General features: G+C 38.2%; 2 protein-coding genes and 1 long non-coding RNA gene across 3 annotated transcripts; 1 reads left to right on the top strand and 2 right to left on the bottom strand.

Moving 5' to 3' along the window:
• Positions 1-1395: 1395 nt before the first annotated feature.
• On the top strand, positions 1396-2070 carry LOC144001571 (uncharacterized). Its single transcript, XR_013278515.1, has 2 exons — positions 1396-1656; positions 1770-2070. It is a non-coding gene; the product is annotated as an uncharacterized LOC144001571 (long non-coding RNA).
• A 3130-nt stretch (positions 2071-5200) lies between these two features.
• vent (ventral expressed homeobox) lies at positions 5201-6005 on the bottom strand. The gene is made up of 3 exons (XM_077496105.1): positions 5822-6005; positions 5555-5754; positions 5201-5440 (listed from the first exon to the last, which is right to left on the bottom strand). Exons 1-3 carry the CDS (start codon positions 5949-5951, stop codon positions 5201-5203), a joined length of 570 nt encoding a protein of 189 aa, XP_077352231.1. The 5' UTR covers positions 5952-6005.
• A 1132-nt stretch (positions 6006-7137) lies between these two features.
• Positions 7138-7983, bottom strand: vox (ventral homeobox). Its single transcript, XM_077496100.1, has 3 exons — positions 7770-7983; positions 7465-7697; positions 7138-7392 (listed from the first exon to the last, which is right to left on the bottom strand). Exons 1-3 carry the CDS (start codon positions 7981-7983, stop codon positions 7138-7140), a joined length of 702 nt encoding a protein of 233 aa, XP_077352226.1.
• Positions 7984-10122: the final 2139 nt, after the last annotated feature.

Raw genomic sequence — 10122 nt, 5'->3', positions numbered from 1 at the left:
TACAAAAAATACAACTTATATTATTTTTAATTATTCAAGCACACAAAAAAAAGTCTATCAAGCACTGCAATTGTGTTTTTTGTTTTTTTTGTTTTTTGTTGTAGTTGTTTTTTTTTGTTTTTTTTTTGTTTTTTTAAACTGCTACATGAACCACTTTCCAGGCACTTTCAAGCCAAATAGTTGAGGATTTTACTAGTGTTGTTCCGATACCATTTTTTGGCTCCCGATACCGATACTGATACCCAGCTTTGCAGTATCGGCCGATACCGATACCATACCGATACTTAAGTTTTTTTTTTTCCTCAACATGAAAAAGCTGTCCTGCCATTGTTTCAGAGCATTCAAGGGCCCATAGGAGATCTTAGATCGGCATGCAGTGAACATGTCATATATCAGTGAATGTTGTAAACGAGCAAGACACAAGATGCTGCACCCAAAATCCTATATTAGCGTTGGAATTAATGGTATCGGCATGTTACTTTTGAGTAGTCACCGATACCGATACCACTGTTTTTATGCAGTATCGGCACCTCTGCCGATACCAGTATCGGTATCGGAACAGCACTAGATTTTACAAGAGGTGTAATCCACCAAAAAATAGACCCTACAGTGACCAGCAGCCCAATCCCATCTCTATATTTAGACCCCAAACATGTGCAATCTGTCATAAGAATTTCATGTTTTTTTTTGTTTGTTTTTTTTTTATTCATGTGACGATTTGGACCTTGACACACAGATGAAAATAAAGGAAAGCACTTTTTTCATGTCAAAATTTATTAACCTTATTCACCACAGTGTTAAGAATATAAATGTTGTGACTTGTTTAATTGTAAATAGTTCATTTACATCTTTGCATGGATAGAAAACTGTACAGTATATGTAAAATAATTTTATTAGTGACAAATGTCATTTTTAGAATACGCCACATGCCGCTTAAAAATTAACAGTATGCCACATGTGACCGCCGAGTTATAGTTTGGACAATATCAAACAAACTTTAGTCAAGTAAAGAATGGAATATCATATTTAACACTCAGTATGGTATATTGTATATACTTCACATAATTGTGGTTGTGTGCATGCTACAAATGATGTTCATATGCGCCTATAATTCATCTGTATGAAATGTTATGCATTGTTTGACTCTCCTCCGAGATGGGCCCATTTTTTTAACGGCATAAATTTGGAGACAAGTGAGCAGTTTGCCTGGTCGCTCTGGCCTTGACATGCCAAAGCAGTGTGTGCGCGCGTATGTGTGCATCCCACTCCAGCGCACCCTCGAGTCCTTGTCTCGAGACCTTGAAAGCTAACAAGCACGGAGGCCCGTCTTCTGGGAGAGGCGGGCAACGAGAAACCCTGAACAGATAAGAAAATGTTCCACCAGAAAGAACAAGGTGTTCTTCCGCCATGATTTGCTTCTGACGCCATGTGCAAGATATGATGTGGTAACTGTGACAATGTGCTGTATCTTTTTTTTTTTCTCTCTCCTCTCTCTCTAAAGAGGCATCTGTGGTTTGAAACCAAGGGAGGGTAAGCGCTGACTAAGCATTGGCATCCGCTACTTTGTCTCTCTGTAGCATCTTCAAGGTCCCGGAGGAGGGATAAATGCCCAACAGGCGCTGATTGTCCCGCAAGACTCAGCTGGAGCTCTTCTGGGTAAGTCTTCCTCGTACTTCACACACTATTACAGATGGATTTTTAACTTCAAGTCATTTTAGGCACGTTTAAAGAGTTGTCCTGTGTTGCTTTTTTTCTGGTCTTCCTTTCAGGATGCGAGCAGGGTGAAGCAGCGTTTTGGGGTTCTTTTGCACTCGCTGTTCCTTTTTCCTATGCATATACCTCTTTGAGAAGTGACTTTAAAGAGGCATAGGGCATGGGAAAATGGGGCTGCTGAGGTATTCCACAAATCCTCTCGTCGCGACAGCTGCCAACTCTAACACATTGAGTGAGTTTTTGTGTTGTCATAGCGCAAACAGATTCCTTTTTTTAAAAAAAATGATAACAACTTGTCTGTTTTTCTGGTCATGTGTCATTGTTTTATGTTTTCAATAAAGATTTGATGTATGAAAACTGGACTTGTTCATGAAAATGCACTTAATGAAATTTTTTTGGACAGTGGGTTAAACTATATTTGAAACTTTAGCTCATTATTACATTTAACTTTAATAGGCCTTTGCTACATTGACAATATTTTTAAACAACTCTAATAAACAAACGTGCTAAGCTATTACCTCTGTACTGCCTTTACACGTTAATATGCCAAATTTACTCTTATAAAAACATAAAATAGTTTAGCATAAGGCAATTGATGTTATTATAATGCAGTATTCATTATATAGTCAAAATGTATGGAGCTATTTTAGCAGCTTTCATTAAGTTAGATAACAGCAGTTAGTAAAAATGACTACAATATAAAAGTACACACTACAAAGTGTAATTAAAATATGATGTAATTTGTTTACAATAAACACTTAGCATGTGGCTATACTAGCCTAGTTGATTGTAGTTTCTTTAATATAAAACTTCAATTAATTTCAAGCTTGCTGCATGAAATATGATGGAATTTCATGAAACATACACAAAAATGTTATGTTCACATTCATAATAAAGATACAGAGCTACGGTATATCACAAGACAATAAAATAAAGTTATGTTTTTTTTTAATTAAGTCATATTGGCAAACTTATTTTCTTCGTTAAAATTAAATCCTTAGTTTAAAAAAAAAATGTAATTATCAGGATATTTCTTCTAACATCAATGTATAACATATCACAAAAGTCAAGCAGAACTCACTTTGTCTTTCCCAGCCGGTGTAGTTCAAACTTCAAACTGAAGAATTGATTAGGTTAAGTGCAGCCATACAGTGTTCAAAGTGTGAAAACACGTTTTAGATACCCTGCAGCACCACTTCTTTCAATATTTACAGTGAGTAGGTGTATCATGTACAGTGTAAGATTGAGCCTGTATGTATATATTCTGTTCCTAATCTTTCCAGACAAGTGACTCTTCTCTCACAGAACTTACAGGCAAACTTTGCATATGACACCCAGCTTTGGCTCCAGTCTGTCTGCTGCCATCAAGTTGCAACAGTTAGCACCTCTTCACCTACAACTCACCTGATTGAAAAGGATCAGTCAATAGCACATTGTCATTCCACTTACTAAGGCTTTTCTCTCTGACAATAGAGCATTTATTGATGCTAGTGTGGCCATTAGAGCCATCCCAGTTACTGCTGCTGTCTCAGGCCAGATTTAATAAAAAAATAAAAAAAATAAAAAATAAAAGTCTTAAATCGAGGAATTCATTTGATGAACTTCTGTACGTTATGCTTTTGATTATAAATTCCCGAACCTTGTTGGTGAACCGAGACGATGACCTGCAGTATCTTAACTCCACCAGCAGGTTGCAGTGTTTCCTATTCAGGATCCAAAGTGCAACCCTCGCTGGTCGACTTTATGACAGGCAGGGTGACTCAATCAGTCCCCCATTTAGCTAGAGTGCCACCTAATGACTTTAAACGTGAGGCAATACGCACCTTTGGCAGACTTCAGGGCGCCTTCCTTGCGCAGCTTCCATGTACGTGCGAATTGTTCGATTGGGGGGGGGGGCGGACAAAAGAGCTCAATGGATCTGAATGATGTGGCGCTTGCTTCTACTTTGATGTCTGCTTGAGGATGCAAATCAAGCAGGAGCAACGAGCTGTCTCGGCTGGGAGTCATCATGCCACCGGACGCCAAATGAAAATATTTGCCTGCGGCAGCTGGGGACTGGAAAGAAAAGCCCAAATTCTATAAAAACACAAACGCTTAATCCTTTATTTATAATCCTCAAAGAAAATACATCCACAATAAAGCCATATGATTTTTTTTAAACCTCCCATTGCTGATCAATTTAACAACAATGCTGCAACCAAACTACTTAAATGAGCTCTCATGATAAAAATACTTGATTTTGATGGGAATTAAACTGGGCACCAGATGGTGCTAATTTAGCAGTAGCTGGCCATGCATAATATTAATATTACAAGAGTTGTATAAAACTTTTCAGTTTTTATATTTGGCACTATCACAGAGCTATTAATCTAACATGTTTTATTATTGTGCTTGTAGTGGTGGTGTACAACTGCACTGCATCTAGATTTTTCTTCGAATATTTTGTCCTTTTTTGTAGTCAAGATGACCAAAATAATATAAAACATAGGAATGAAACAGTATACAATAATGCAAAAATACCACAACAATAAACATACAAATTGAAGTAAATCTAAAGCTCTTGACCTGCTTATAATTAGCAGTAAACAAACTAACAAACAAACAAACAAACAAATACATTAATTAATTAATTAATTAATTAATTAATTAAAATCAGCATCTACGCAAAAATAACTTTTTTTGAGTACAAGTTATTCGCTTTGCCTGAGAATTACAAACATATTTATGAGTAATCAGAAATCATTTTCAAATAAAACAAAAAATGCTGTTATGCTTGCAGGAATTTCTGAAGTTCTGAAGAAAGTTCAACATGGTAAATGCATGTTGTTTTTCTTTAAAAAAAAAAATAATAATCTTAAAAACATTGATTATATAGCCTAGAAATAAAAGTCATTATAATGAATAGATTAAGTTGACCTAATTAATTAATTAAAATCAGCATCAACACAAAAATAACTTTTTTGAGCGCAAGTTATTCACTTTGCCTGAGAATTACAAACATATTTCTGAGTAATCAGAATTCATTTTCAAATAAAACAAAAAATGCTGTTATGCTTGCAGGAATTTCTGAAGTTCTGAAGAAAGTTCAACATGGTAAATATCAGCTTGTTTTCATTAAAGGCTTAGCATGCACGTTGTTTTTCTTTAAAAAAAAAAAATTCTAAAAACAAACAAAACATTGATTATATAGCCTATAAATAAAAGTCATTATAATGAATAGATTAAGTTGACTTTGCCATTATACCCCACAAATAAATTTATAATATGCTGTTTTTTGAAAGAGGGAGACTATTGTGACTTTTTAAAATAGTTCAATATAAACATCTGCACATTTTGTAGAAAATAAAACACATTGGCAAGATTTATTCTTTCATAGAAATTAAATACACTGCGGTGTTTAAAATAATTTAATCCATAAAGAGAGCACTATATTCGACACTGGATTGGGTATGGGGGAGGGGCGGGGGTCAAAGATTTGGGTCTCCTATCAGTAAAAGGGCCTCGGTATGATAGTATGGTGCCAGTGCAGGGCGGAGGGGTGAGCGGGCCCGCGGACACTTTGGAATTGCGCATAGAAGGGGCTGCTTTGGTGGAACTGTCCGCCCAAGATTTGGTGCTGAAACTGGACAGGCGGCAGCAGAAAAGCCGGCACCGGAAACAAGTTGCGACGCATCTCGTGCACCTCCCGCTTTAACTTCATCCTCCTGTTCTGAAACCACGTCTTCACCTGCGTTGGGGAAACATTAGTACACTTTTTAAACAAAGTTTAAACAAAGTTAAAAAAAAAAAAAAACAAAAAAAAAAACAACAACAACAACAACCGGAAGAGACAGCTAGCTACCTGTGTTTCAGAGAGGTTGAGTTTCTCGGCAATCTTCCTCCTCTGGGATGCTCCTAAATATTTGTGCTTGTTGAAAGTGCTCTCCAGTTTCTTGATTTGCTCGGAGGTGAATTTCGTTCTCATCCTGCGTTGTTTGCTCATTTCTCCTTCGCTGTCCTCTCCCACCTCGCTTTCTGAACCGGAAGTGTAACCGCAACTGTCTGGGAAACACGTGTTAACTTTACAAAAAGTACATGAACACAAACCAAAGGTGATGAGTGGACTTACTGTTTGGTGACGATGGGGAGTTTTTTGGCTCGTCTTTCTGCACAGTCATCACACCGGTGTCCTTTTTCTTTGCGTACAAACTTTCACTGAGCCACTCCACCGAGAAGTTCGCCATGACGTGTCCACGCATGAAGTTTCTAGATGTTGTCCTGTCCAGTCGGTCAACTTCACAAGCCCCCTCGGGTGAATCATATGGGAGGGGCACATGCACGTTTGCATTTGCATATGCAAAGTTCTCAGCGGAATGATAGAAACTTGATGGAGGTCGTAATTGAGCTTAATGTGGCTTTTCTCACGTTCATTTACTGGCGCCAGAAGGTCTGCATGGCATGAATGTGACTGAATGGATGCAGACGCTGAACTAAAGTGCCAATTTAGGAATTGTGGATTCTCTCAGAATCTATTTCCTATGTTTTATATTGTGATTAATTTATCCATGTTGTCTGCAAAAATGAAGCCTTGTTTGTCAGTGGGTGGAGATCAGGCGGAAAGTGAGAAAGTTCTGCTTGATCTTTGTTGACTTTATCCGAATGAGACATTTGCTGCAGGTCCTCTCGTCGCCCACCCGAGCCCCCAGCAGCTCTTTTAAACTATTTCACAACTTTCAATTTCCATCTTAATTACATTTGTTGCCGAGAGACTTCAAACGCGACGACATTTTGCAATCTTCAAATCACATCAAACAATCAAAGCACTGACCTCAGGACTTTAAACCAGAGATTAAAAACTGGTCCTGCACATACAAAAGCTCAGACTTTCAGGAGCCAGGCCGGAGGGGCCCCTGCGGTATGCATAAACTCATCAATGCGCGCCTTAATTACAACTAATTGTTGACCATGAGCTGCCCTGTTAGCTGCTGTTTGAAATGCAAATAAGGCAGCTTGTGTGTGCGTGTGCGCATGCGTGCGTCTAAATCATTGTTTGTCAATGCGGCGTGATTCTGTATTTTTTTTTCCCATGTAGGCCTATTATTTAAAATATTAGCTATTATAATTTCATTTGGTTTGACATCTTATTTTAGCCTCAAGAAAAGATCAGAGGAGGGTCATGCAATGAGCAGTGACAAGACATTCATTGTACTATCTCTATAATGTGCTCATAATATCAATAAATATTATAATATAAACTCTCTGTTGACATCTCATTCCTAAAATATGGTTTTGCAGGTAAAAAAAAAATGCTGCATTACAAAGATAAACTTTATTAGGATGTTAAATACACACAAAAAAAGTCTACATTATATACAACTTTTGCAACAAACAAAACAAGATTTAAAAACAGTTCAAAATTGCACTTATTAAGTGTTTGAGTCTTCTTTAACAATCTCGGTAGAAATGTGGGTTGTGGATCATAAGACGGGGCCCTCGGTGAGGGGCCAACTGCTGTTGCAGGACCAGCTGGGGCACGGAGACCGGGTAAAACTCTGGTCCGGTTGCGGGGAAGTGAGTTTGCTGTCCAGCAACGGTTTGGTACTGAATTGGATGTTGGAACATGACCGGTTGGATTTGGGGAGCGAGGTCCAGCACCTCCCGTTTGATCTTCATCCTCCGATTCTGAAACCAGGTTCTTACCTATGAAACATAAATAGCATACATGAGTGTTTTCTATTCCAAAATGGTTGAGAAATCCGTTTTGAACTGTACCTGAGTTTCAGTCAGGCCCAGCTTGCGGGCCGTCTTCACCCTCTCGCCAGCATCCAGATATTTCTGCTTGTCGAAGATCTTGACCAGTTTGTTGATCTGCTCGGGGGTGAATTTAGTGCGCACTCGACGTTGAGAGCACTCTTTCTCCGTCTCACTTGCCTCATCCACAGACGGACATTCTGAAGAAGCCGCTTCACTATCGTAGCCAGAAGAGTAGTCGCTTTTTTCTGAAACTTGTGCAATAATTCTGGTTAGAACAATTCTGCGTGTGCGTAATTTAGATATTCAAAAAGTAAGCTACTTACTTGGTGATGTGCATCGTGTTGAATGCAAAAAGGTCTCCATCGGTTTTGAAGACTTATGTTTGGGCTGCAGGTAACTTTTGCCGTACGACGGCGGACTCGGTTGCACCATGCAGGGGATGTGCGGCTTGCAAGTGGGCACGCTGTCCGTTGCAGCTCCATCTTTCTCCTCCAGCGCGCTCCGGGCGAGCCAGTCCACAGAAAAGTACTTCACCATGTTCTCGGGGCTTGTGTGCAGCAAGTGTCAGTTCAAGTGTGTGTGTGCTCGGCTTTATATAGGGTGCGGGCCAGCGCCATTATTTGCATATGTAGAGAGGCTTGTTAACGCCCGATCGATCTACATGATTAGAGGCTAATGGCTCGTTATTGAAGTCTTTCCATATCCTGTGAGTGTGTGAAGACCTGGCGCCACAGAGTCTGTGAAAAAAGCCCCCCCCCAACATTTGTCAAGCCCTGACTGAAACTGCAAAAACAGCTGTATGACCCCACCCAGCTGCATACAGTACAAATCTAGATGCATTCAAACATCGCCCATAAGTGCATTAAGTGCAAGTCAATTTATTTTTATTTATTGGCGTTTAATGATAAACGCACACATGCAATTAAACGACTGACTGTACACAAATATAACCCATGTGGGATTGGTTAATCAACGATAAAAACATGCAACATATTCTCTTATAGGACTCTTTCAAAAAGGCATGGGCCTACTTTGTCACTTTATAAACATGAGAGATGCAACATGGTGGGGGCGTGTGGGAGTATTTTAATGCAAGTGGAATTATTATTACACCACCAAATGTTTCTTTTGGACAATACATCAAGGAAAAACAACAAGCTAACAGGCATTTAATCTTTTGCATCTTTAGGTAAGTTTTACTATAGTCCACCACGATCAACTGTCAGAAATGAGTCACTTTTTGTACTTAACCTAAAAAATAAAAAAATAAAAAAATAAAAAATAAAATTTTACAGTAGCCTATACTGAAATTTGATGTTAATTTATTGATTTAGCCTTTTTTTTTTTTTTTAAATCTCACTACTTTTATTTATTTATATTGACTAATTTATCTTTAGTTCACTTATTTAACTACTTACCTACTTATATTTATGAATTTATTTTTGTTTGACCTGCCTTTACTGCACCTGCATGACTGATTTATTTTATTTTTTACTCCATGTACAACACTTATTGTTTTAAAGCGATTTATAATACAAATGAGTTGAGTTGATAATTGATTGATTTGTCATGTGGCAAATGGCAAAAAGTGGTTCTCCACCCTAAAAGAGAGATATCTTTTTTTTTTTTTTTTTTTTTTTTTACATTTTCCAAGTGGGGTGATTTCAAGCTTTAATTAAACAGAATAAGCAATAAATACAACTTGAAAGTACTAGTAATGATGAAACAGCCCTTGTGAGATCATCTATGTGCAATATCCTATCTACTATACTGCATTTGTTTCATCAACTACACAACTTGTATGTCTTAAAAAAAAGGTAGCCATCATCATGTTGTTGCATTGTGACGTGTGCGATACCCCAGTGCGTCTTGGCGCCAGCAAGCTAACAGCCTGCTTTTGGCGCAGCCCATTCAAACATTATAGATCAAAGGTATTACAGTAGCAACACAATTACTATTGAATGTCGACCCATTCAAATGGAAATGCGGTGGAACAAGTCGCGAGGATGCCGGGATTTGATGCAAAAAAAAAAAACAGCACAAAGCAACACAGTAATTGTAAATTGTAAAGAGGATCAGATATAGCCTATATTATTCGACTTAATTTTCTGAATTTAGAAGAAAGACAATTTTCACAAGTGTTACAAGTTGTGATGTGTTTAAAAACTCATGTGCGCCATGTCAGTGCCTTTAGGTGACACGACACCCACCGTGGACGCAGACAGCCCCCACGCGAGGGATCTTTGTGTCGCAGTAACAAAAACAATGCCACTAAAGTGATCGTTATTTTTATGACAATGCTGATAAGGGGCCGACTCTGGTCTTGTCCGTTATCAATACTCTTGTCTGAGGAGCCACAGTCCCCTCTGGCATTTTTCGGCTATTTATCTGAGAAGCTTTGAAGATGCTCCTTGATTCTGATTCTGTTAGATAACAATAAAAAGAACAGCGTCTTGTGACGTCGCCTCACGCTGTGCCGATTTCCTAAGAGCTGACAGGCTTCCATCTGAGTCTGCTGGCCCACAGAGAAAGTTGCCTGATTGTATTTTCATGGTATGCAAGTCTGAATTTAGACATGTAATATTGTATCTTAAAAAAATAAATAAATAAATGTAAATATTTCACATCTTTTCGTGGAAAAAAAACACACTGAAGAAATAACATTTTTGCTGCAAT

The sequence above is a fragment of the Festucalex cinctus genome, chromosome 14 (genome assembly GCF_051991245.1).
Source record: "Festucalex cinctus isolate MCC-2025b chromosome 14, RoL_Fcin_1.0, whole genome shotgun sequence".
NCBI lineage: Eukaryota > Metazoa > Chordata > Actinopteri > Syngnathiformes > Syngnathidae > Festucalex > Festucalex cinctus.
This window is presented reverse-complemented; position numbering and strand designations above follow the sequence as displayed.

Coding starts and splice junctions, on each gene's coding strand:
- vent (XM_077496105.1), bottom strand. CDS start 5,951: ATGCGTGGACACGTCATGGCGAACTTCTCGGTGGAGTGGCTCAGTGAA. Junction 5,755..5,821: donor CTCCCCATCGTCACCAAACA/GTAAGTCCACTC, acceptor CGTGTTTCCCAG/ACAGTTGCGGTTACACTTCC. Junction 5,441..5,554: donor TCAACCTCTCTGAAACACAG/GTAGCTAGCTGT, acceptor TCCCCAACGCAG/GTGAAGACGTGGTTTCAGAA.
- vox (XM_077496100.1), bottom strand. CDS start 7,983: ATGGTGAAGTACTTTTCTGTGGACTGGCTCGCCCGGAGCGCGCTGGAG. Junction 7,698..7,769: donor AACACGATGCACATCACCAA/GTAAGTAGCTTA, acceptor TTATTGCACAAG/TTTCAGAAAAAAGCGACTAC. Junction 7,393..7,464: donor TGGGCCTGACTGAAACTCAG/GTACAGTTCAAA, acceptor TATGTTTCATAG/GTAAGAACCTGGTTTCAGAA.